The sequence below is a fragment of the Pelobates fuscus genome, chromosome 2, assembly GCF_036172605.1.
Source record: "Pelobates fuscus isolate aPelFus1 chromosome 2, aPelFus1.pri, whole genome shotgun sequence".
Taxonomy (NCBI): Eukaryota; Metazoa; Chordata; class Amphibia; order Anura; family Pelobatidae; genus Pelobates; species Pelobates fuscus.
This window is the reverse complement of record NC_086318.1, coordinates 441040043-441067856: the sequence shown is the minus strand read 5'-3', so window position 1 is coordinate 441067856 and position 27814 is coordinate 441040043. Positions and strand designations below refer to the sequence as shown.

The 27814-nt window shown below is 46.3% G+C and overlaps 1 protein-coding gene across 2 annotated transcripts in view; it reads left to right on the top strand.

The window, feature by feature from the left end:
* Positions 1-27814, top strand: part of MDGA1 (MAM domain containing glycosylphosphatidylinositol anchor 1) — a 391494-nt gene that overhangs the window by 343327 nt on the left and 20353 nt on the right. For both annotated transcript variants that reach the window (XM_063444124.1, XM_063444123.1), the window contains one exon: positions 6560-6690. In XM_063444124.1, coding sequence (XP_063300194.1) covers positions 6560-6690 — 131 coding nt within the window. The remainder of the gene's footprint in view (positions 1-6559; positions 6691-27814) is intronic.

Below are 27814 nucleotides of genomic sequence, written 5' to 3'. Positions count from 1 at the left end.
GCAAGGGAAATTATCACTTAATGAAAACAATTTATATTTCAGCAGAGCTCACTTCAAGCTAAACCGCTTCATTAACATCTTACTTAAAGAAGGATGTCCAGCGTCATCGATAAGGGATGTATTTGGGACAACGAGTTCACTGATTTTAATGCAGTCAAATAAACAGCATGGCGTTTCGCTCTTTAGGCGGTTAAAATACTTCCCAAAAGCTTTGCGGAATTAGTTAAATAATATTGATTTATAAATTAGATGTATTTTTAACACCTGATATAACAGTAATAAATAGTAATCAAAGTAAAGTGCTGAGGGGCGGAGTCAAGCGTTGGACCAGAGAAGTCGCACTTTACATGAGCTCTACAAAAGTTGCCTAAAATAGTAATCTTATCGGTGGAAAACAAAGCCAAAGAATGCCGCACATACTCAACTTGCCGGGGAATACAACATGGGACGCAAAAACAAGTAGACCAAACCTGACAAAAGCCCAATGGGCCTAGATATCGGAGAATTGCTGCGCTCATCGAGGAGGGCTCAGCGTACTCTTCTGAGGATCCGTCCTTCGACACAAGAGATGGTCCCTCTCTCAGCAAAAAACGGGCCTCAGCCACAAGCACCAGGGGACAGAGACCCAGTCACTGCAGGCCAGCTGCAGGAGATGCTAACCAAGCTCCGCTTAAACATCGCAGGAGATATGGCCCATTTCCATAAGGCTGTAGAAGCTGCTACCACAAAAATCACCCTGTTAGAAGCTTCTCACAGTGCCCAAGACACTTGCTAACAAGAGTGGAGAAAGAACTGGTGGAAATGAGACAGCAGCAACAACGGGCTGACTCAAGACTGGCCCTAGAGGACCACCAGAGACAGTATAATTTGAAGATAAGGGGAGTGCCCGAATCCCTGGGGATGGCGGACCTACCCCCACTTTATACGGACCAACAGCGTTTACTTAAAGGAACACAAGTATGTATTCCTGATGCTATAGAGCTTTAGTCGCCTAAATGGTGACTAGGGCCCCGTTCTGTGGCGAATAAAGGGTTAATTAACCATTAATTTGATTACCTTAATCCAGCGCCATGCTACCTCGGCACTGGTGACCTCTCCTCCTCCATCGACGTCAGCTCCCGACAGGAGTCGAATGCGTAGGTGCGACCAGAGGAGCGCGCGCATTCAAACTCAATGCTTTCCTATGGGGATCTTTTTTGACGCTGGACTCCGTGAGGATGTCCAGCATCAAATAAGTGTGATTTACTCCGTGAAAATCGCGGAAGCTGCCTCTAGTGGCTGTTAGGGAGACAGTCACTAGAGGCTGGATTAACCCTCAGTGTAAACTACAGGGTAAAAACTAGGGGGACCTGGCACCCAGACCACTTCATTGAGAGGAAGGTGGGTGCCCATAGTGATCCTTTAAAGGGACACTCCAGACCCCTAATCTAGCTGAAAAGCTCTATGTGTGAAGTGTGTCCCCTTTTTTTTTTTTTTTTTTTTTTTAAGTGCAGATTTCAATAGAAATTAACACTTTTAAAAATGAACCTGGTTACGTGACCCTGCCTGTCAATCAGACAGCCAGTCCTGTTACTTCCTGGTTTCTTTAACTCAGTGGAGATAAACTTAAGAGGCAGCAATTGCCCAGAGACTTCTCATTGAGCTGCATTGGGAAGTCTGTGATTGGACAGACACAGAATATCTGGGCGGAGTTACAAAGGGAGGGCTTGCAAAGGCTGCAGACAGGAGAAATGCTTGTTTTGTAAGCTGTTTCTATATATACCCGCAATGAAAAAATACATAATTAAATGCTTGTTATTATTTGGGGTATATCTACTAAACAGTGATTTTCATTTTTTATTTGGGCAGTGAAGTGTCCCTTAACACAGTAAAGGAGTTTAAGCATGCTGGGGATAGGCATAAGGCTATCCTAACTATAAGATAAGGCCAGGGACTAATGAAAGTATTTAGAAAATTGGGCAGACTAGATGGGCCGAATGGTTCTTATCTGCCGTCACATTCTATGTTTCTATGTTTCTTTAATTCCAACTATAAAAAATTTGGTATTCTCAGCATGTCATTATGTATCCTTTACCTTAAATGTCTTATTACATCTTGTTGACATGTGACTTTAAGGCTGTATGTTAATCCCTGCATGCCATAAATGGCAAAAAAAAAGGTTTCATGTATTACTTTACCACCATACCATATATATAACCTATAAAAATACCATATCAAACATTTATAGTTTGGGGCATCCAGCATTTGCCAATTCTGAAATCTCCAGTTGTATTATTTGTAAATAGCGGAGAAAACAATTAATATCTCTGATATTAACAATGATTCTAATTAAAATTCTAATTGATTGCACTAACAGAGAATTTACAATGAGCCAACGATGCAGCAAGTTAGTTAGAATTCGGCTGGTTTTCATTTCGCATTACGAAACAAAAATGATAAATACAAGCTTGCTTAACATAACGTCCCTCACACGGCACATCGCTCGCACACCAGTCGATATTCTATTACCTTGCCGTGTTTCTTTTTTGGTGGATCTAATCTATCCTATTAGATAATATTTCAAGATATGATATTGTGAAGCTGCAAACTGTATGGAATTTTAAATCACATTATTTCTACAGATCCAACCATTAATGGTAATATTCATATCTTCAGGCAGATGAGGCAACATTGACTTCTTGCTTTAGGAGATCGACCTAGGAATGCAAAAGGAATTGTGGGGGGGAAATGTGCTTGAAATACCTTATCTGTGCCTCTACAAGAGGCAGTAGTCAAATCAAATAATGATAAATCTAAGCTGTCACTCATTGGCCCCCTTTTGGGCTACATGACATGGCCCATTGGCTGGCAAAGAAACATGTCCTTGAGCTCCACAGTTGAGTCGACACACCATCTTTTCTTACTTTCTTGGCATGCCAAGAACCACGTCATCTTTGCACTCCGTTGTAGGATGAGTGAAAGAAAGGATGTATTGAACATCTTGCAAGACGGTGGGATCCTCCTTTGGTCTTCTAACACAAGTCCACAATGATTGCCCTTTGCCATCAGCCATGAGACGTAGACACTACAGTCAAAGCCAGGCGGCTGGAAATTTATTAATTTTCCCTATTTAACGTATTGTACCTTAAATTAGACCCTTTCTTTGCCTCATACACATCTTTCAATTGTGCTATAATTTCAGGGAGCAACCACTGCAACATATAAGCAGCATTTCCTAAATAAAATCACAAACATGAGGGGGCGGAGCCAAGCAACTGACCTGAGCGTACGCACAATCGCTGAGCTCCGGGTGAAGATAACTAAACCCGGCGATAAAAAACAATTTTAAAGCCTCCTTAATGAAGCTCCACAGCCCCTGACAAACATGGACAGGAAGCCAAAAAAGACCCGACAGTCCCAAACCAAGCATGAGTATTGTCGATCTCCTCCGCCAAGTGCATGGCGCATGTGGGCCCTAGATGGCCGCTGACCTGGACTCGGAGTAGCCATCCCTGGATGATCAAGAAGGCCAGCCATGTGCTGGAATTACAACCTCCACCTAAGCTCAAGACCAGAGACTCTAGACCGGATGACGGCAGAAATGCTCCAGAACATGCTAGGTGCCTCCATGAAAACCATACATGCGGATGTGGCCCTGCTGCGCACTGACATCATGGGCCTGGTAGGCCGCATTGGCACAGTGGAAATTGTCTCAGAGCAGCACACGCAAGCCATAGCGCAACTCCAGCGGGACATCCAAACACTTGCCAAAAAACATGCGATTCGCCCAGCTAGAAGACACGCGATGCTGCACCAACTTGAAAATCCGGGGAATAGCTGAGGGTGTACCCGCAGCAGAACTCCCACATCTAATCCAGAGACTACTAGCCCAACTACTGGAACCCAAGTCGTCCAGAACTGTACACCTGGACGGTGCCTTCAGGGTGCCGAAACCTAGGGGAGCACCCGACACAGTGCCGAGGGACCTGATTGTGAGGTTCCACAGTGGAGCAGACAAGGCATTGTTTCAGATGGCACACTCAATTTTGAGAACATGGCATTATCCTTCTTCGTGGACTTATACGTTGAGACACTACACTGGCGCAAAACGATGAAACCCCTCATGCCCCTGCTCTGCAACCATGGCATAGAATACTGCTGGAGATCCCCACGCGCTCTGCAGGTAAGAAAGGGATAAGTGGTACACACAACCTCGGATATATCCAAAGCCCCCACACTCCTCACCAAACTAGGGCTTCCAGGGGACACCCTACTCTAGCCTAGCACCCAACCGACGACACCAGCGGCCCACCACTGGGACATGGCAAAGATCACGCCATTCACCACGAAGAGAGCTACACCAGCAGCACCCAATGCTGCAACTGCTGACAGTGGACAGTAGGAGACCGGCATCTTCCTGCTTAAATACAGGGACTTACCAAAGCTGCAGTTCGAAGTTGGTCTGACTTTGCTTTACGAACTATTTTTCTTTTTTTTTTTTTTTTTTTCACTCAAATAACAGCCCCACTGAGCCAAACTACACTAGCCGAGGCCCTAAAAGGACTTCTACCCCCAAGAAATATTATAGATAATTCCATATGAATCTGTGATGTGCACCGCACTTTGTGTTCTGTATCCGAGATTCCGTTTAGTGGTATTTAATAGAACAATGCAAACATTAACTGTAATGCATTGAATGTTGCATACTGTCAATGAGTCGTCCTTCTACACATAATGCTCTTTAATGCATAAAAGAGGACGAATATCTAGGTTTGCACTCAAGGCATTCCGAAGTATAATTGTCAAGGCCGTCTACGCAGATGTAAAGAGAATATTTATTATATTCTGATTTTCTACTGTAAGTCTGTGTGCCTACACAGTGCGTAACCTGAATATGGCATGTGAAACGAACAGGTTTAATGGTATAAGTTCAAACTTACTGAAATAGACAGGAGCCACCAGAAGCTCAAACGAGCTTAGAGAGTAAAGGTAGGAGGTAAGACCATATGTGTCCTTGGTTGTTAGTTCTTCATTGTAGGTTTAACTCCTCTTCAGCTTATATATTAGACTTACAGTTTCATTTGTGGACAAACTGCAATTCAGGCAAGTTTGGGCCCTATGGGATGATAGGACAAATTCCAGAACTCCAAGCCGAAATGTACCTGAATCGCTGACCCCACAGAACTGAGCAATGCCGAACATGTTCAGTCCCAGGTTGTGATTCTGAATTGTACCCACAGTGCCGAAAAAAAAGCAGATGAATAATGGGAAAAAAGATGATCAATGGCTAGTGGACGGCCAATAAATGTCAATTTTATTCACCGATCAAGTAAGACGAGACCAATAGTAATCTATATGTATATATAATATATTTAATAAATAAATAATATCGAAATATAGTTTTTTTTCAGGGTTGTTCCGTTCCTCCGCCCCCATTGTTTACTTTTTCTTAATTGATTTGCCACCAAATTGGTTTGAAAATGTTTTTATTAGTGTACTGCAAAACACCTCAATTTTTTCACCCTAATTTTTGTTTTTCTGATTCGTTTCCTGAATTGTAATCTCAGTTCTGAAATTCTAACAGGCCAAACCAAAATTTGGGCTAAATACAAGTTTCCTGAAAAAAACGTATATTTTGGGGGAATATGGATCATCTGAACATGCACAAATCTAATATCTCTCTTTGGTAGCTTTATTACACCAATAATTTGGCACATTTAAAATTCTGAGTAACAAAAGGACATCTTCATAATGCTGCGTGTGGCGCCTTTCATGAGAGCCGCTCCTCGGAGCTCCCTTTAATGGGTCACAGTTTAGGTGAACATACATCCAGTCATTAATATTATTCCAGGGTCCCTGCTGATTTATTTGACCAATATGGACATTTTCCAGTATTGCTTTTTTCTTTTTGTTGTTTTGTTTATTGGAAAAAGAAGAAAACAAGAAAGCTATTCGGCAGAACATTGCTTGCTATAAAACATGTTATGTAGAAATGGGCAGCTTGTGGCTAGATGGGTGTAATCTGCAGACATCTAAAAACATGGAATACTATAACTGGTCAACAATAATTATAACAACAATGATCTGAACCCAAGTTAACAGCCCATAACACCAGTTCAGCCAATTCTTTTGGGGGGCTCTGTAGGAGCTTGCCCACTGTTGCTATGTGGTATCTGAGAGACATCTGGAGAACAATATTCTCTCCCCAGGTCCTGCAGCATAGGTGCACAAATAGTCATTCCAGTTAGGAAACCCACCCATTGGATTTGTTGAGCACCCGCCACACATTTTTGCCTGGATGCGTAAAGATACGCTGTGACCTGAAGGTGAGGTTGTGTTTAGGGAAGATGTTTGCAGAATTTTGGTAGCTTGTGATAGGTCCATAGTAATGGACGTCTTGTGATTACATTTTCAGATCATCTATTTATTCTTAAACATTGCCGTTCAGATTTAAACGATTCAACGTTTCGTAACTTACAAGGGCTTCTCCGTGTCACAGTAATGTAACGTGTAGTAATTATACACTTTTTATTTACATTTAATTGGAAAGTGACATTCAGTCTCCTTATCTCCTTTCCAGGTACCCTGAACTTACTGGTCCGTGTGAAGAATATCGGTGTAAGGGAGTCTCTGGTGTGGTCTCTCACTGGTGAACGCGGAAACAAATGGCAGCGGGCGAATGTTCCCATTGACCCATCAGGACCTTTCCAAGTAAGAACCCTGGTGATAAACCTAGTATACAGCTTCGGAGACAGCATACATATTCAGTATATAAACACCCTAATACATAAACACACTTACAATACATTAATGGATTTCATTTCATGCTAACTTATCTGAAAGGAGTGTTTTGTGTATATGTGTTATGTATGTGTGTGTGTGTGTTTTAACCCCTTAAGGACTGAGGCAGTTGTACAAGTTGTGATCAAAACAAAACGTAAACAAAACCTTAAATTTGCGCTATATGTCTGCTCAGGCATAATTCACCTCTTTCATATTATGTGCACCCACACTTATTATATATGTAAAGGCTTGGCCTGCAGTTGTGGGAGGGGCATGGTACCTATTTAACCCCCCCTACTCACCTTCCTCCGTCCCGTACGTTTTCCAGCGACTCGCATGTCGCTGTTTCCGGCTGTCCTTACCCTCTCTTATCTGGTCCTCGTGGCTCCTCGCCTGGCCTGCGGTTTCCCGGCTGCTCATTTTGCCCCAGTCCTCCTGAGGCTCTGCTCCCTCTCTTGCCGTCCGGTGCGGTTGTAATAGCCTCCGCGGGCATCCTGCTTGCGGTGTTTCTTGTGGGCAGGTAGGGATGTCTTGCAGGTATGCCTCGGCCGTGACTCTGGGGGGAGGGGTCGGCCATGCTGCGGCGCTGCTCGCCTCCGCGGTTGGCTCAGCTTGCTGCGCGTTTCTCTTTCCGGCATTCCTGGCTGTCGGCCCCCCTTGCTGCCCGGCGCTGTCGCACGTGCACTTATGCACTCGCTGGCGGTCGTGCGTCCATGCGACCAGAGTTGTGTTTGGGTGCAGTTTCAGGAGGAAGGTAGGGACCATTATATTAGGTCACACTGCTGAGGTACTGAATGTATTCATTTATTTTTCTATTTATAGAGATTTTTACAAAGGTGAATCTCAGCAGACCCATTACCTTATACATGGTGCCTGGGTTACACCTTGCCCTAGAACACCTCCCAGGACATTTAGCTGGATATTCGTTACATGTTTTATCTTTGTGCTATTTTATAGTTATTATTCTAGATGGCAACTCTCAAATGCTATCTGAGTGCTACTTTAATTTTGCTACAGTTCACGGTTTAGTTAATATTCCCCTTGGTGTCTCTACTAACTTTTACTTTTTACACTGTATGTGTAAGTGCAGTATAATCTGCCCCCTGTAGTTATTGTTAATTATAAACCCCCAACTAATTCTGGATCACAACCCCCCCTCCCCCTACAGTTATAATAAAGTAAAAATTAAACATTAAATGATAATAGAATGTTACTCTATATTTATATTTAAAATAATAAAAAAAAAAAAAAAAAAAGAGAGGGTGTATCTCATTCGAGTCTACTTCCCTACCGTTTCAATACGCGGTCTTAAGCTACGTGGTTGCTACTAACGAGCTGTTTTCAGTCACGGGGTCTGTCCTGCGTTTAACTTTGGGCTTTCGTTTCTTTGCTTGGCAGGGCCGCGTCTGCCTGCCATAACCATGCCGAGTTATTTTCCAGAAGGAGCGTTATGTATTGTTCCGGGTGCATGTTCTGGCCCTTACGAGACCTGTGGGCTATACACGCGCATGCGCTTTCTGATCCTATTTTCCCCTGTGTACTCCTACAGCCTGACCACCTGGACTCCGACGGGCTCACTCTGCCCTCCAGATACGGTCAGCCCTACGATTCTCCCTCGTACCTTGCCCCTTTTTTTCTTTTAATTTCACACAGTACGTCCCCTCTCTCTCATTCATTACCCTCCCCTCTTAGTTAGCTGTTGCTGGCTGTCAGGGTCCTAGGTGTCCAATAGTGGTAATTTCCCCCTGGCTTCTTCGCCTTAGGTTAGTGGTCCCGCGAGGCCAACACCCATCCTCATACTCGGAGGTACTACGCCCCTCGGGCCAAATCATAGTTAGTCGCCTCGCATTGTGGCATAGGGAAGGCCTCACCTGTCACTCCCATTCTATCTTATGTTAAACTGTCACCGAGAGGCCGACACCCTGCCACAACGTTTCAGTGGCCACGATATCCCCTCGCGCCAATGCATAGATAGAGCCGCTTGGCATCTAGGAGGGCCTCACCTGTCATCAAACCTAGTATTTATTGTTTCGCCTTTTGGCTTAGCTAGTATGCCAGCACTCCCGCACTCGATCTCACACACACACACTGGGTCTCGTGACCCCTGTGGGGTTTACACCACTACGGTTTCTGTTACCTACTGCCGAGCTCGCTCCTTTCAGCCTGTCCGCTTGGACTCTGACATGCTTACTCTGCTTTCGGTTACGGTCGGCCCTGCGGTATTTCCTCATTCACCCTCACGTTTTCGATACACGTTCAGCACATCCGTCCTCTCTCACATTACCTTCCCTCCCCTCTTAGTTAGCTGTTGCTGGCTGTCAGGGTCCTAGGTGTCCAATAGTGGTAATTTTTCCCCTGCCTTCTTCGCCTTAGGTTAGTGGTCCCGCGAGGCCAACACCCATCCTCATACTCGGAGGTACTACGCCCCTCGGGCCAAATCATAGTTAGTCGCCTCGCATTGTGGCATAGAGAGGGCCTCACCTGTCACTCCCATTCTATCTTATGTTTAAATGTCACCGAGAGGCCAACATCCCGCCACAACGTTCAGTGGCCACGTTATCCCCTCGCGCCAACTCATAGATAGAGCCTCTCACGCCGCTTGGCATCTAGCAGGACCTCACCTGTCACCAAACCTAGTTTTTTAATTGCTTTGCCTTTTTTGGCATTAGCTAGTATGCCAGCACACATACACATACCCACACACACACACATTGGGTCACTTATGCACTGCCTATTTGTCTAATTTTTCTAGCAGGTCTCTGCTGCTAGGCGTTGGCGTGGTATTGTCCGCCCGGGGTACCCATCAAGCTGTGGTGCTTTGGCTATTCTTAGCTTTTTTTCAGGTCCTGGGCCCTTCCTTGCTTCGCTGCAGTTCTCGCGAGTCCCCCTTTGTTTTTTTGTTTTTTTGGCCTTTTGGACAGCTGAACTCTCAGTCCGCACTCCACGGGTAACGCTGTTGCTGGTGGTGGCCACCGAGTTCGCTCTTACTTCTCAGTTTCGCCTCCTGGTTGTATTCGCTGCTGTCGTCTATGGGACGGTGTCAGATGGCAGTTTGGGGTAACTGGCATCTGCCACTTTGGCTGGTTCCGATCCAGACTTCCTGAACCTTTCGGGGGCCCGACCACGGGCTGCCAGCCTGGTTAGCATGTGGTCATCATCTTTCACGTCTGGCTCTTTTTCCAATGCTCGCGGTTCGTGTGTTCGGGCCTTCTTCCCCTTTGAGTCTCCTTCTTCTTCTTCTTGTACCGATACTGTTTCTATAGCTATGTTGTCTGCATTTTGTTTTTTGCTTCTTTTGCCACCTCTAACTTGCATCAACCCTACCTATCCGGTTCACAACTCCACATGTTGTACAGGTTTACCATTCATATGCAGTTTTTATGTCCTCATACCAGACTATTGGTCTACTCAAGGCGTTTCAGGTTCCAGGAAACTTCAAATTTACAGATTTCACATCGACATCCAAGTATCTCATTCCCTACCAGACTTATTAAATGCCTGTCACTACGAACCGGGCATCAACCTTCAATGTAGGGCATAACTGCATGATCCAAGGAAAATCTGGCTGCCATTATGGGGTCAAGAAGGAATTTTTTCCCAGCTTGTTGCAAATTGGCAGCGCTTCAAACTGGGTTTTTTCGCCTTCTTTTGGATCAACCGTTTAAACACAATGTGAGGAAGGCTGTATTTGATGGGCACTAGTCACTTTAACTTTGTAATCTAGTTGTTGAGCCGCTATTCCAGCTTCCATAGTTTCTTGGGTCTCACATACTTTCCCCCAGCCACCACGTCCTTCTTGCAGCATTATCTTAGGAAGTTTCACCTATTCATGCAGTCTATTGATTACCTTTCTCTACCCCACATTTAGTCTACCCCAGGGGGCCAACACGTTTAATATACCTTACTTCTATTTCTTCGCTCGGCATTTACCATACAGTTAGGCATATAGGTTTTGTTGTTTGTTTTCCATTTCTGACAGGTACCCAATTTTTTTGCCCTCTTTTATTACAGGCCTACCACGACGTCGGTTCCGGCACACCTCAACCGACTTATTTCCATTTTACTTCCTATACGGCCTTATTTGCCCCTCACACAAATGTAAAGGCTTGGCCTGCAGTTGTGGGAGGGGCATGGTACCTATTTAAACCCCCCTACTCACCTTCCTCCGTCCCGTACGTTTTCCAGCGACTCGCATGTCCCCACCCTCCACTCCCTCTATCTGTACTTTCATTACACCTCATGGGTGGGCCCTCTTTTATTACAGGCCTACCACGACGTCGGTTCCGGCACACCTCAACCGACTTATTTCCATTTTACTTCCTATACGGCCTTATTTGCTCCTCACACAAATAATTTTGTTCAGGAAAAACAGGGCTTTCATGTCACATCAAATATTTAAATATTAAATATAAACAATATGAATAAAATATAAAGAAATTTGAGAAATTAAGAAATGTTGCTATTTTTTTAGTTCTGCATGGCATTTTAACTGTTTATATGTACTTTATAAAAACTTTTACTAACTTTTTTGCAGGCTCTAGGGGGACAGTCTGGGAGCTCATGCAGTCCCCCTACAGGTACTGCAAAAACCGACTATTCCAGCCATCGGCCATGTGATCGTGAGTACCCCGCGATCACATGGCCCAGAAGGGCCAGATCGGGCAGAGGGGGGCAGTCTGAGCTCCCAGGCAAACCCCAGGACCGCCACTGGTAAAAGTAGCTGTACTTACCTTCCAGGACCTTGCTGTGAAGGGGTAGCAGGAGTGCTAGCACGCATGTGCAGCACAGGCTCTAGCTGATTCCCCTCACCGGAAGTGTCGAGGGTAGGGGATTTTCACAAGGTAGGGAATTTTGATAGAACACCGCAGTGGGATCGCTGGGGACCCAGTAGGTCCCATGGACGGTAGAGACGTTCTACGCAGTCCTCCGGTGTTTAGAGCCAACCCAAAAAGGACGGCATAGAACGCCCGCTGTCCTTAAGGGGATAAACAGAGAATTAGACAAAATTCATCTTATTCAACTTATTTATAGCTTGGATGTTTTAAATTCCATCACTTATAACAACCAGTTTGTTTAGCAATGTATGCCTCTACGAGGAATCCATTCCACCTATTTAATGCCCGTAAGTTGGCTAAAAATGACAGGCTCCCCACCACACCTCTTTCCAAATATTAAAGGAATTTACAAAAGATCATATAATTCCTACTCATGGAGGTAGAGGAGTAAATTACATCTCATAATTAGCATTAGAATTATTGAGACAGATTGCAATAATTATTATTATATTTATTTTAGGAATGTATGATGTAACTGTAATGTAGGCACTATGCTCGAATGCAGACATTCTTTGACCATTTTTATTTATCTATTTTTGCCACATATACTATATGTGAAACATTTGTTGTTTCAAGTGTTTATGTGCTAGCTATGAAACCATGTATCAAATCAATGTTATGAAAGGATTCTATTTTCTGTCACCAATGGCATTCATAAACTGTGAACACTTTAGGGATACATTTAGAATTGCGACGTAGTGTGAGTTCTATGCTGTCAGCAATTTAGTTGCAAAAACATTTGTAAAGAAAAAAAAAGCAGGATTGTATCTTCCATCTGTAATTCCATTATTTCATATGAACTAAAACATATGGCATTCTTTAAAAAGAAAATTCTAACTTCTCTACTGTTTAAACTCTCCTTTGTCTTCACTAACCTATTTTTCCTCCTCTAAGAATGATCTCGAGTTTATAAGATCTTTATAAGTTTATAAATTTTATCCTAGGCTATTTATTGGTGTTCTCTTTGACTCCGACCTCTCCTTCACCCTTCACCCCTCATGTCCAGTCGATCGCCAAATCCTGTCGCTTCCATCTCAAAAACATTGCATGCATCCACCCCTACTTAACGCCAGATGTGGCTACGGTGCTGGTCCATGCCACTGTCCGCTCTCGCCTTGACTACTGCAATCCGCTTCTCAGTGTTCTTACGTGCTCCTAACTTGCCCCATTGCAGTCTATAATGAATGCAGTGGCGAGGCTCATCTTGCTGTTCGCCCGCACCTCCCATGCCTCACCCGTCTGTCAGTCTCTGCATTGGCTTCCCGTAAGATATAGGGCTCAATATAACATTTTGAATCTTGTTTTCAAATCTCTACACAATACTACTCCCACCTATCTATCCTCACTAATACACAAATATGTCCTGTCTAGACCCCTACGCTCTGTCGAAGACCTGCGTCTATTCTCTGTTCGTTCTCCCACCTCTGATTCTCCAGGGCTGCACCCTTCCTGTGGAACCCCCTTCTCTTTTCTGTGGTTGAGCCGACCGCACTGTCTGGGAGGTCCCACTCCGACACAGCGTCCTCGTGGATTGCGAGAGAGATGCAGCATGGGAGCGCGAGGTAGGTGAGTGTGGAAGTGAAATCCTGATACCAACTCAAAGAGTGTATTTTCACTAATTGTTCTTACTTTTGGACACAAGGTTACCCCCGAGCCCATTCCCACCGAGATCTTTCATGTCTTTGAGCATGTCTCCACTTTCACAAACAGCAGTATAAAGCAAACTGCGCACGGAACTGCACTCATGGTGAGATAACAGCAACAGCTAAATACACATAACATATGGAAAGACTGAATAATATTACAGCGCTTCGTAAACAGCGTTCTGTAACTGTCTGTGCTTCCTACAATGGCTTTAACACAATTCATGCTATGCAGACGTAATGTTTTAAATATTCAAACCGGAAAAAACAGCGTTGTAATGAACAGCTGTTTAACTACATCTGGTATCCAGGAGAAATTCACTTCAGGGAGAACACAGGCTACATCTGGTATCCAGGACAACTTCACTTCAGGGAGAACACAGGCTACATCTGGTATCCAGGAGAACTTCACTTCAGGGAGGACACAGGCTACATCTGGTAACCAGGAGAACTTCACTTCAGGGAGAACACAGGCTACATCTGGTATCCAGGAGAACTTCACTTCAGGGAGAACATAGGCTACATCTCGTATCCAGGAGAACTTCACTTCAGGGAGGACACAGGCTACATCTGGTATCCAGGAGAATTTCACTTCAGGGAGGACACAGGCTACATCTGGTATCCAGGAGAACTTCACTTCAGGGAGGACACAGGATACATCTGGTATCCAGGACAACTTCACTTCAGGGAGAACACAGGCTACATCTGGTATCCAGGAGAACTTCACTTCAGGGAGAACATAGGCTACATCTCGTATCCAGGAGAACTTCACTTCAGGGAGAACACAGGCTACATCTGGTATCCAGGAGAACTTCACTTCAGGGAGGACACAGGCTACATCTGGTAACCAGGAGAACTTCACTTCAGGGAGAACACAGGCTACATCTGGTATCCAGGAGAACTTCAGTTCAGGGAGGACACAGGCTACATCTGGTATCGAGGAGAACTTCACTTCAGGGAGAACACAGGCTACATCTGATATCCAGGAGAACTTCACTTCAGGGAGGACACAGGCTACATCTGGTATCCAGGAGAATTTAACTTCAGGGAGGACACAGACTACATCTGGTATCCAGGAGAATTTAACTTCAGGGAGGACACAGGCTACATCTGGTATCCAGGAGAACTTCAATTCATGGAGAACACAGGCTACATCTGGAATCCAAGAGAACTCTACTTCAGGGAGAACACAGGCTACATCTGGTATCCAGGAGAACTTCACTTCAGGGAGGACACAGGCTACATCTGGTATCCAAGAGAACTTCACTTCAGGGAGGACACATGCTACATCTGGTATCCAGGACAACTTCACTTCAGGGAGAACACAGGCTACATCTGGTATCCAGGAGAACTTCACTTCACGGAGAACATAGGCTACATCTCGTATCCAGGAGAACTTCACGTCAGGGAGGACACATGCTACATCTGGTATCCAGGAGAACTTCACTTCAGGGAGGACACAGGCTACATCTGGTATCCAAGAGAACTTCACTTCAGGGAGAAGACAGGCTATATCTGGTATCCAGGAGAACTTCACTTCAGGGAGAACATAGGCTACATCTCGTATCCAGGAGAACTTCACTTCAGGGAGGACACAGGCTACATCTGGTATCCAGGAGAATTTCACTTCAGGGAGGACACAGGCTACATCTGGTATCCAGGAGAACTTCACTTCAGGGAGGACACAGGATACATCTGGTATCCAGGACAACTTCACTTCAGGGAGAACACAGGCTACATCTGGTATCCAGGAGAACTTCACTTCAGGGAGAACATAGGCTACATCTCGTATCCAGGAGAACTTCACTTCAGGGAGAACACAGGCTACATCTGGTATCCAGGAGAACTTCACTTCAGGGAGGACACAGGCTACATCTGGTAACCAGGAGAACTTCACTTCAGGGAGAACACAGGCTACATCTGGTATCCAGGAGAACTTCAGTTCAGGGAGGACACAGGCTACATCTGGTATCGAGGAGAACTTCACTTCAGGGAGAACACAGGCTACATCTGATATCCAGGAGAATTTAACTTCAGGGAGGACACAGGCTACATCTGGTATCTAGGAGAACTTCACTTCAGGGAGAAGACAGGCTACATCTGGTATCCAGGAGAACTTCACTTCAGGGAGGACACAGGCTACATCTGGTATCCAGGAGAATTTAACTTCAGGGAGGACACAGGCTACATCTGGTATCCAGGAGAATTTAACTTCAGGGAGGACACAGGCTACATCTGGTATCCAGGAGAACTTCAATTCATGGAGAACACAGGCTACATCTGGAATCCAAGAGAACTCTACTTCAGGGAGAACACAGGCTACATCTGGTATCCAGGAGAACTTCACTTCAGGGAGGACACAGGCTACATCTGGTATCCAAGAGAACTTCACTTCAGGGAGGACACATGCTACATCTGGTATCCAGGACAACTTCACTTCAGGGAGAACACAGGCTACATCTGGTATCCAGGAGAACTTCACTTCACGGAGAACATAGGCTACATCTCGTATCCAGGAGAACTTCACGTCAGGGAGGACACATGCTACATCTGGTATCCAGGAGAACTTCACTTCAGGGAGGACACAGGCTACATCTGGTATCCAAGAGAACTTCACTTCAGGGAGAAGACAGGCTATATCTGGTATCCAGGAGAACTTCACTTCAGGGAGGACACAGGATACATCTGGTATCCAGGAGAACTTCACTTCATGGAGAACACAGGCTACATCCGGTATCCAGGAGAACTTCACTTCAGGGAGGACACAGGCTACATCTGGTATCGAGGAGAACTTCACTTCAGGGAGAACACAGGCTACATCTGATATCCAGGAGAATTTAACTTCAGGGAGGACACAGGCTACATCTGGTATCTAGGAGAACTTCACTTCAGGGAGAAGACAGGCTACATCTGGTATCCAGGAGAACTTCACTTCAGGGAGGACACAAGCTACATCTGGTATCCAGGAGAACTTCACTTCATGGAGGACACAGGCTACATCTGGTATCCAGGAGAATTTAACTTCATGGAGGACACAGGCTACATCTGGTATCCAGGAGAATTTAACTTCAGGGCAGACACAGGCTACATCTGGTATCCAGGAGAATTTAACTTCAGGGAGGACACAGGCTACCTCTGGTATCGGGAAGATCTTCACTTCAGGAAGGACACAGGCTGTTACAAAACTGTTACAAAAACCTTATTGCACTGTGTACTTTTCAATGCTATTTTCGCCTTTCTGTCTTATGTGCAGTCGTTGGTATGGTTCAGCACGAATCCTTTGTGTAAGCGTATAGGTGGCCGCCATTTCGGGACTTTGCACGTGTTCGCGGCCATCTTACGTACGAACAGCGGTGTTCGCCAGCAATCGTCTGGAACTAAAAACGGAGACGCACCCAGGCGAACACCGCTGAGACCTCCAGGATAGCATAACTTCGTGCTGGACCTACCGAACAGCCCACCGTTCGGTAGGACGATTACTCTCCGCAGGAGGAGTACAGCGACCTCCGGGATAACTATGGATGACCATGGGTTCGTGGAGTTTTCCCGTACGAACGGAGACCGACCGCAAGGCCTAAACGTGTGGAACTATTTTCGGCCAGAAAGTCTGTGCGGTCGGTCAAAACTTTGAAAACCCCTAACTCCTGAACCGTCTATCCGAACGGGTTGGTTTTCGGATATGTTGCTCCCCTGAACAAGACCTGTACAGCGGTGTAGGATTTAAAGGGGTACCCCCTGGTTGCGGGGTACATCCAGAACTTGGTTGAAAATATGTACTGTATAATTGGGTTAACTGTTTATCTGAGGGGAGGAGATGTGTGGGAGGTACCCAATATGTGATTGGTGATTTTATGCCTCCCCCTGGGAGTATCCTGTTTACATGTAACCACAATAAAAAGCAGGCTGGTCAGCCCAGTCCTCAGTTCTTACTTGACCCTCAAATCGCTGCTTTGACTCGTTTTGTGGGTAGAAAAGGTATCCTAGCTATGCTATAGCTAGTGGGATGTTTCCACACTTACAGGACTCGCATGGAATACTATGGAACTCGGCTCTCCCCTCTTCAGCAACTAGGAATCCAGACAACTAAACGGTCCAGCTCTCAGCTAGCCTAAGGGTAACCGTAACATTTGGTGGCAGCGGTGGGATGATTCTGGATATCCTAGGAGAGGCACGGAACGGATGGAGAGCACCTACGCAAAATTGAAACGTACAACCCTGAAAGATTTATTGGAAAGCAGAGGAAGGCACGCCAGCAACCGGCCAAAGAGGGAACTGATCGCAGAATTGACAGAACTGGATCAAAGCTCCACAATGGCGGAAACACCAATCACGGATGATGATGCAAAGGCAAGAATTGTTCGGGGGAGGCTTCCCTTATACGGGCCAAACCCATCTATAGAACTGATACAGCAATTGATGGTGGAGGCAGACGCGGATTTACAAAAGACCCGAGCCTACAACGTTGAAATGGCCAACGCACAACGCACTGCTGAAGCCCCACAAGTAATCGTTCCTGTTGAAACTGCTGGGAAGCCTAAAATACCCTTTGCGGCATTCCGATCCTTCCTGGAGAGCGAGACAGGAATTGATGAGTACTTGGCAGACTTCGAAAGGCAATGCGCCCTGCACCAGATTCCCACCAGAGAGTGGCCCACGATCTTGTCTGGGAAGCTATCCGGGCGAGCCCTGGAAGCTTTTCGTACTTTGGGTACTGAGGAAGTGACACAGTATGAACGAGTTAAAGAGACTCTGCTAAAAAGATACGCGGTGACTCCAGACACGTATCGCCGGCAGTTTCGGGGCACGAAAAAGAAGCCTAACGATACACATATGGAATGGGCGCACCGAATGCGGAGAGCGGTAAATCACTGGATGAGCGGAAGTAAAGCTGTGACTGGTGAGGAAATTTTACAATTATTCCTCTTAGAACATTTTTACGATGGCATGGAACAAAAAGGGAAGGAGTGGCTGCGAGACAGGCGACCTTCCACTCTAGAAGAAGCGGCCAAATTAGCTGATGAACATTACGATTCACGTCTTCACGAGTCCACAAATTACCGGGCTCCAGCACGGGTTGAGCCCAGAGAGGTTTACCGTGCACCTCCTCGTACGGAGTTCCGGGCCCCAGTACCCGCCGGGCCCCCCAGACACTCAGGGTCATCCAATAACAATTTTGATCGTCCTAGGCCCACTTGCCACCGATGCAAGCAACCAGGACATTTCATGGCCAACTGCCCGCTTGGCACACACCAGACGCCCAGGAATTACAATTACCCCTCTGGGCCTTACCGTCCTGCCCGAGCCCTCTGTGTTAACCAGGAGACCCCTATGGAGGAATATTTGGGGCCGCTTCACGAGGCAGACCCGGTATATGCGGCTTCGGATAACCGACAGCACCATCGGCAGAAGGTATGGCTCGAAGGGCGATCTACCGAGGGGTTGAGAGACACAGGGGCTACCATAACACTGGTACAAAGTCATTTGGTGCCAGAACACAAGAGGTCAGGGCAGACCGTAGCCGTTAGAGTGGCGGGAGGGGATGTGTACAAAGTCCCGACCGCTAAAGTACATCTTGATTGGGGAGCGGGGAAAGGAGCTGTAAACGTGGGTATAATGGACCATTTACCTGCTGAAGTACTACTGGGCAATGATTTGGGCCCCATGACTTCAGCCTATGCACCAGTATATAACAACGAAGCGAACCCAGTGACTACACGGGCACAAGCCCGGACGGACCGAGAACCCTCACCAGTGCGGGAGACCCAGGTAAGACCAACCCCGACTTCTCTTGACCTGTTAGACCCCATACCCTGGGACACCCCAGTTACCTTTGAGACCGAGTCTAGGACTGACCCGACCTTACAAAAATACCGGGAACGAGCAGAGACAGGGGGGAGCGGGGCAGATAACGAAACTTTTCTATGGGAAAAAGGGAAACTATACCGCTTGACAGAGAAAAAGGGACAACGTAGGCGACAGCTGGTAGTACCCCACAAATACCGTCGGGAAATCCTCAAAATAGGACACGACATCCCCTTGGCAGGTCACTTAGCTATAACACGTACGCTACACCGCATTACCCACACATTCTTTTGGCCAGGAGTACACGCTGACGTTAAGAATTACTGTAATACTTGCGATGTATGTCAACGAGTGGGAAGGCGAGGCGATCACCCTAAAGCGCATCTAGTCAATATGCCCATTGTAGAGGAACCCTTTAGCAGGGTTGCTATTGACCTAGTAGGACCACTGGCCACCCCTAGTCCCTCCGGTAAGCGCTACATCCTTACCGTAGTAGACTACGCTACCCGGTACCCCGAGGCAGTCGCCCTGTCCAACATCCAAGCGGATACGGTAGCGAATGCCCTGGTACAAGTATTCTCCCGGGTAGGATTTCCAAAAGAAATCCTATCCGACCGGGGCACCCAATTCACAGCAGAATTGACCCAACAACTCTGGCAGGTGTGCAAAATTAAATCCCTCCTGAGTTCACCCTATCACCCCCAAACGAACGGACTTTGTGAGAGGTTTAACGGAACCCTCAAGCAAATGCTCAAAACGTTCACACAGGAGTACCGAGATTGGGAACGCTTTCTGCCGCATCTCCTATTTGCGTATCGGGAGGTGCCCCAGGAAACGACAGGGTTCTCTCCCTTTGAGTTGCTCTACGGACGAAAGGTACGGGGCCCCCTAAACCTGATCCGAGAACACTGGGAAGGAGAGACGGAAACGGACGGTGTCCCTATTGTGCCATACGTATTGGAACTCAGGGACCGCATGGAGCAGCTAGCCAAATCAGTGCAGGCTAACCTCCAGTCGGCCCAGAAAAGACAGAAAGTATGGTACGATAGGGGGGCCCGAAGGAGAATCTTTACCGTAGGACAAAAGGTGTTAGTACTTAAGCCGGTAAAGACCGACAAGTTACAAGCATCATGGCAGGGCCCATACCAGATCGTAGAAAAAAGGGGCGACACCACTTATGTTATAGCCAGTTGTCACGACAACAACCTCAGGAAGACATTCCATGTAAACATGCTCAAGGAATACTTGGAGCGCCCCGAGAACGTGACCGCCGTATGTTGTCCTCCCCAGGAAGACCCCGACAGTCTACCCATTCCCGACTTGCTGGAAAAGAGTCCACCCACAGGGGTAGTGACCCAGGTTCAGATAGGAGACCGACTTAGCCCCACTGAAAGGGAGCAGCTCAATACACTCCTCCAGTCCAAGCACCTCACGTTCTCCCAGAAACCAGGGTACACCACCTTAACTACCCACCAGGTCGATACCCCCGGACAAACACCCTTACGCCAACCCCCGTATCGCATCCCCGAGGCCGTTAGAGCCGGAATGAAGAAGGAGATAGATGAGATGCTCCAACTCAGGGTGATTGAACCCTCCGATAGTCCCTGGGCCTCCCCGGTTGTCCTGGTACCCAAGAAAGATGGGACAACCCGGTTCTGTGTAGACTATAGGAGACTCAATGAAAAAACAGTAACAGACGCCTACCCTATGCCCAGGGTAGACGAGCTACTTGATCGCATAGCCAGGGGAAATTACCTGACCACTATCGACCTCTGTAAGGGTTACTGGCAGATTCCCCTGGCCCCGGAGGCTATCCCCAAGTCGGCCTTCGTCACCCCCTTCGGCCTATACCAGTTTAAGGTAATGCCGTTTGGGATGAAGAACGCCCCCGCTACATTCCAGCGCTTGGTGGATAGACTCCTGGATGGCTTCCAGGGTTTTGCCTGTGCATACCTGGACGACATAGCGATTCACAGTGAGTCCTGGGAGGACCACTTAGCTCACGTAGGAATGGTTCTGGATCAGATCCGGGCGGCTGGCCTGACTCTGAAACCAGAAAAATGTCACTTTGGGATGGCCGAGGTACAGTACCTGGGTCATCGGGTGGGGTGCGGAAAACAGCGACCAGAGCCGGCCAAGATAGAAGCTGTTGCCAACTGGCCCACCCCCATCACAAAAACCCAGGTTTTAGCCTTTCTGGGCACAGCAGGGTACTATAGACGATTTGTACCCGACTACAGCACACTTGCCAAACCTTTGACTGACTTGACCAAGAAAAACTTACCTCGACAGGTCCTGTGGTCTCCCCACTGTGAAACGGCTTTTCAGGCCCTCAAAAATGCTTTGGTTAATGCTCCTGTCTTGGCGGCCCCAGCCCTTAACAAACGTTTTATCGTCCATACAGACGCTTCCATGTTCGGGCTGGGAGCCGTCCTTAGCCAAGTAGGTGAAGATGGAGGGGAGCACCCAGTGGCCTACATCAGCCGGAAGCTCCTGCCCCGCGAAGTCAGCTATGCAGCGATTGAAAAGGAGTGTTTGGCCTTGGTATGGGCATTAAAGAAATTGACTCCCTATTTATATGGACAAGAGTTCACTCTGGTCACCGACCATAACCCGTTGGTGTGGCTAAACCGGGTCTCTGGAGATAACGGCAGGTTATTACGTTGGAGCTTATCATTACAACCCTTCAATTTCACCATTTCCTACCGACCCGGGAAACAGAATGGCAATGCGGACGGGTTGTCCAGACAAACGGACCTCAGCCCAGCATAACCAGCGGTCTGGACAGCCTTAGTCTGCCCCGAAAAGGGATCAGACGGTGTCTGCCAGAGTGTTCCACAAAAAGGGAGCACTGTTACAAAACTGTTACAAAAACCTTATTGCACTGTGTACTTTTCAATGCTATTTTCGCCTTTCTGTCTTATGTGCAGTCGTTGGTATGGTTCAGCACGAATCCTTTGTGTAAGCGTATAGGTGGCCGCCATTTCGGGACTTTGCACGTGTTCGCGGCCATCTTACGTACGAACAGCGGTGTTCGCCAGCAATCGTCTGGAACTAAAAACGGAGACGCACCCAGGCGAACACCGCTGAGACCTCCAGGATAGCATAACTTCGTGCTGGACCTACCGAACAGCCCACCGTTCGGTAGGACGATTACTCTCCGCAGGAGGAGTACAGCGACCTCCGGGATAACTATGGATGACCATGGGTTCGTGGAGTTTTCCCGTACGAACGGAGACCGACCGCAAGGCCTAAACGTGTGGAACTATTTTCGGCCAGAAAGTCTGTGCGGTCGGTCAAAACTTTGAAAACCCCTAACTCCTGAACCGTCTATCCGAACGGGTTGGTTTTCGGATATGTTGCTCCCCTGAACAAGACCTGTACAGCGGTGTAGGATTTAAAGGGGTACCCCCTGGTTGCGGGGTACATCCAGAACTTGGTTGAAAATATGTACTGTATAATTGGGTTAACTGTTTATCTGAGGGGAGGAGATGTGTGGGAGGTACCCAATATGTGATTGGTGATTTTATGCCTCCCCCTGGGAGTATCCTGTTTACATGTAACCACAATAAAAAGCAGGCTGGTCAGCCCAGTCCTCAGTTCTTACTTGACCCTCAAATCGCTGCTTTGACTCGTTTTGTGGGTAGAAAAGGTATCCTAGCTATGCTATAGCTAGTGGGATGTTTCCACACTTACAGGACTCGCATGGAATACTATGGAACTCGGCTCTCCCCTCTTCAGCAACTAGGAATCCAGACAACTAAACGGTCCAGCTCTCAGCTAGCCTAAGGGTAACCGTAACACAGGCTACATCTGGTATCCAGGAGAACTTCACTTCAGGGAGGACACAGGTTACATCTGGTATCCAGGAGAACTTCAATTCATGGAGAACACAGGCTACATCTGGAATCCAAGAGAACTCTACTTCAGGGAGAACACAGGCTACATCTGGTATCCAGGAGAACTTCACTTCAGGGAGGACACAGGCTACATCTGGTATCCAAGAGAACTTCACTTCAGGGAGGACACATGCTACATCTGGTATCCAGGACAACTTCACTTCAGGGAGAACACAGGCTACATCTGGTATCCAGGAGAACTTCACTTCATGGAGAACACAGGCTACATCTGGTATCCAGGAGAACTTCACTTCAGGGAGGACAAAGGCTACATCTGGTATCGAGGAGAACTTCACTTCAGGGAGAATACAGGCTACATCTGGTATCCAGGAGAATTTCACTTCAGGGAGGACACAGGCTACATCTGGTATCCAGGAGAATTTAACTTCAGGGAGGACACAGGCTACATCTGGTATCCAGGAGAACTTCACTTCAGGGAGGACACAGGCTACATCTGGTATCCAAGAGAACTTCACTTCAGGGAGAAGACAGGCTACATCTGGTATCCAGGAGAACTTCAATTCATGGAGGACACAGGCTACATCTGGTATCCAAGAGAACTTCACTTCAGGGAGAAGACAGGCTACATCTGGTATCTAGGAGAACTTCACTTCAGGGAGAACACAGGCTACATCTGGTATCCAGGAGAACTTCACTTCAGGGAGGACACAAGCTACATCTGGTATCCAGGAGAACTTCACTTCATGGAGGACACAGGCTACATCTGGTATCCAGGATAATTTAACTTCAGGGAGGACACAGGCTACATCTGGTATCCAGGAGAATTTGACTTCAGGGAGGACACAGGCTACATCTGGTATCGGGAAGATCTTCACTTCAGGAAGGACACAGGCTACATCTGGTATCCAGGAGAACTTCACTTCAGGGAGGACACAGGTTACATCTGGTATCCAGGAGAACTTCAATTCATGGAGAACACAGGCTACATCTGGAATCCAAGAGAACTCTACTTCAGGGAGAACACAGGCTACATCTGGTATCCAGGAGAACTTCACTTCAGGGAGGACACAGGCTACATCTGGTATCCAAGAGAACTTCACTTCAGGGAGGACACATGCTACATCTGGTATCCAGGACAACTTCACTTCAGGGAGAACACAGGCTACATCTGGTATCCAGGAGAACTTCACTTCATGGAGAACACAGGCTACATCTGGTATCCAGGAGAACTTCACTTCAGGGAGGACAAAGGCTACATCTGGTATCGAGGAGAACTTCACTTCAGGGAGAATACAGGCTACATCTGGTATCCAGGAGAATTTCACTTCAGGGAGGACACAGGCTACATCTGGTATCCAGGAGAATTTAACTTCAGGGAGGACACAGGCTACATCTGGTATCCAGGAGAACTTCACTTCAGGGAGGACACAGGCTACATCTGGTATCCAAGAGAACTTCACTTCAGGGAGAAGACAGGCTACATCTGGTATCCAGGAGAACTTCAATTCATGGAGGACACAGGCTACATCTGGTATCCAAGAGAACTTCACTTCAGGGAGAAGACAGGCTACATCTGGTATCTAGGAGAACTTCACTTCAGGGAGAACACAGGCTACATCTGGTATCCAGGAGAACTTCACTTCAGGGAGGACACAAGCTACATCTGGTATCCAGGAGAACTTCACTTCATGGAGGACACAGGCTACATCTGGTATCCAGGATAATTTAACTTCAGGGAGGACACAGGCTACATCTGGTATCCAGGAGAATTTGACTTCAGGGAGGACACAGGCTACATCTGGTATCGGGAAGATCTTCACTTCAGGAAGGACACAGGCTACATCTGGTATCCAGGAGAACTTCACTTCAGGGAGGACACAGGTTACATCTGGTATCCAGGAGAACTTCAATTCATGGAGAACACAGGCTACATCTGGAATCCAAGAGAACTCTACTTCAGGGAGAACACAGGCTACATCTGGTATCCAGGAGAACTTCACTTCAGGGAGGACACAGGCTACATCTGGTATCCAAGAGAACTTCACTTCAGGGAGGACACATGCTACATCTGGTATCCAGGACAACTTCACTTCAGGGAGAACACAGGCTACATCTGGTATCCAGGAGAACTTCACTTCATGGAGAACACAGGCTACATCTGGTATCCAGGAGAACTTCACTTCAGGGAGGACAAAGGCTACATCTGGTATCGAGGAGAACTTCACTTCAGGGAGAATACAGGCTACATCTGGTATCCAGGAGAATTTCACTTCAGGGAGGACACAGGCTACATCTGGTATCCAGGAGAATTTAACTTCAGGGAGGACACAGGCTACATCTGGTATCCAGGAGAACTTCACTTCAGGGAGGACACAGGCTACATCTGGTATCCAAGAGAACTTCACTTCAGGGAGAAGACAGGCTACATCTGGTATCCAGGAGAACTTCAATTCATGGAGGACACAGGCTACATCTGGTATCCAAGAGAACTTCACTTCAGGGAGAAGACAGGCTACATCTGGTATCTAGGAGAACTTCACTTCAGGGAGAACACAGGCTACATCTGGTATCCAGGAGAACTTCACTTCAGGGAGGACACAAGCTACATCTGGTATCCAGGAGAACTTCACTTCATGGAGGACACAGGCTACATCTGGTATCCAGGATAATTTAACTTCAGGGAGGACACAGGCTACATCTGGTATCCAGGAGAACTTCACTTCAGGGAGGACACAGGCTACATCTGGTATCCAAGAGAACTTCACTTCAGGGAGAAGACAGGCTACATCTGGTATCCAGGAGAACTTCAATTCATGGAGGACACAGGCTACATCTGGTATCCAAGAGAACTTCACTTCAGGGAGAAGACAGGCTACATCTGGTATCTAGGAGAACTTCACTTCAGGGAGAACACAGGCTACATCTGGTATCCAGGAGAACTTCACTTCAGGGAGGACACAAGCTACATCTGGTATCCAGGAGAACTTCACTTCATGGAGGACACAGGCTACATCTGGTATCCAGGATAATTTAACTTCAGGGAGGACACAGGCTACATCTGGTATCCAGGAGAATTTGACTTCAGGGAGGACACAGGCTACATCTGGTATCAGGAAGAACTTCACTTCAGGAAGGACACAGGCTACATATGGTATCCAGGAGAACTTCACTTCAGGGAGGACACAGGCTACATTTGGTATCCAGGAGAACTTCACTTCAGGGAGGACACAGGCTACATCTGGTATCCAGGAGAACTTCACTTCAGGGAGGACAAATGCTACATCTGGAATCCAAGAGAACTCTATTTCAGGGAGAACACAGGCTACATCTGGTATCGAGGAGAACTTCACTTCAGGGAGGACACATGCTACATCTGGTATCCAGGAGACCCTTACCTCTAACTCTATCTTCTTTATTAATATACCACCAACATAATCCACAGGGCTGGATTCACTGGATGTACTGTATATATATAAAAAATTATTCTATGTGTATATTTAGTACAGACAAGGGGAATGGAGGTAGCGCCAAAAAAGTATAAAACAATGGTATCAGTAAAATTTTAACAAAGGGATAAGAAAACAAAAAAGAATAATAACAATAAAATGTCCAAAATAAAGTCCCAAGATAAAACTTGCCAGAATATATAACCTGAGTGCTGTCAGGGAAATTCTTCTATAAAAGAGCCAGATCAGGGTATCAATTGGAGCCGGATATAAAAACAGAAAGAAAAAGTATATCCCAGAAGAGAGTGATAACAATAAAAAATCCTCTTTATGTTCCTAAACACATTTGTTAGAGCTTAAACCCTTCTCTAGTATGGATAGCGTACAGTGGTACAATCACCGCTTCTAGGATATGTGAGGAGATGTCTGTAGACAGGTGTTACGTCAGTATGAAGACCTTAAAAGGCACAACAATAGTGCTCACAGTATAAAAGGTACCAGGAGTATAAAATAATGGATGTTTATGGATTTGGTCTAAGTGGTATAAGCCCCACCTTGGGTTCTTTGGAAGTAGTCCTCACTGGAACAGTAAAATCAGATGCCAGGTAGAAGTTACAAATATAAAATAGTAATGAATAAAAAACTAAAATGGCACACTCACAGTAGGAAGTAGCCACAATACCTTTATTAATATACAATATAAAATAAACAGTATACAATATCCACAACCAAAGTGGCTTTTCAAGTGGAGATATAAGAGTCTAACCTGGAATGCTGGCACTGCCTCTTTAGATTTGGCGCCTAAATTATGTCAGAATAAAATTTTAACATTTCAAAAATGATGAATAAATAGTGTAGAATGATAGTAAATAATGATGGGGGCTAGTATAGTGAATTGCAGGGCAAAACAAAGCTTTTTAATGTCTTAAAAATAGGAGTTATTTGGGTGTTTCGGGCCACGCCAAGTGACCGCACGCTAAGCATGGTGGAAAATGTAGTTTAGAATTGCAGGCCAAAGTCCAGTTGCGGCTATTAGAAAGGTATAAAGGGAAAGGAGCCCCTCCTATTTAGGACATTTTAGACCGAGGGGCGGTCTAAATGTAGGGAAAATAAAAGGAAGGAGGTAGTGTATCTACACAGCCATATTTTAGGAGTCTAGGGAGAAACAATAAAGGAACGTGTAGGTAATATTACAAGGTAAGGGGATGTGTGGCCATCTTATGGGGAAAAGAATAGACTATACGTATAGCTGTGGCCATATTGGGGGGGGAGGGGAGAAAAAAAGAAGAAAAACTTTACAGTATTATAGAATATGAAAAGAAATATAAAAGAGATAATTAAAAGAAAGAAATTGATTTATATGACTAAATGTATATCTAAGATAAATTAAAAATACAATTATACTGTCAACTTAAAGGGAAAGGAGAGAAAAAAATGCATACAAAATTGTTAAACGTTATAAAAAG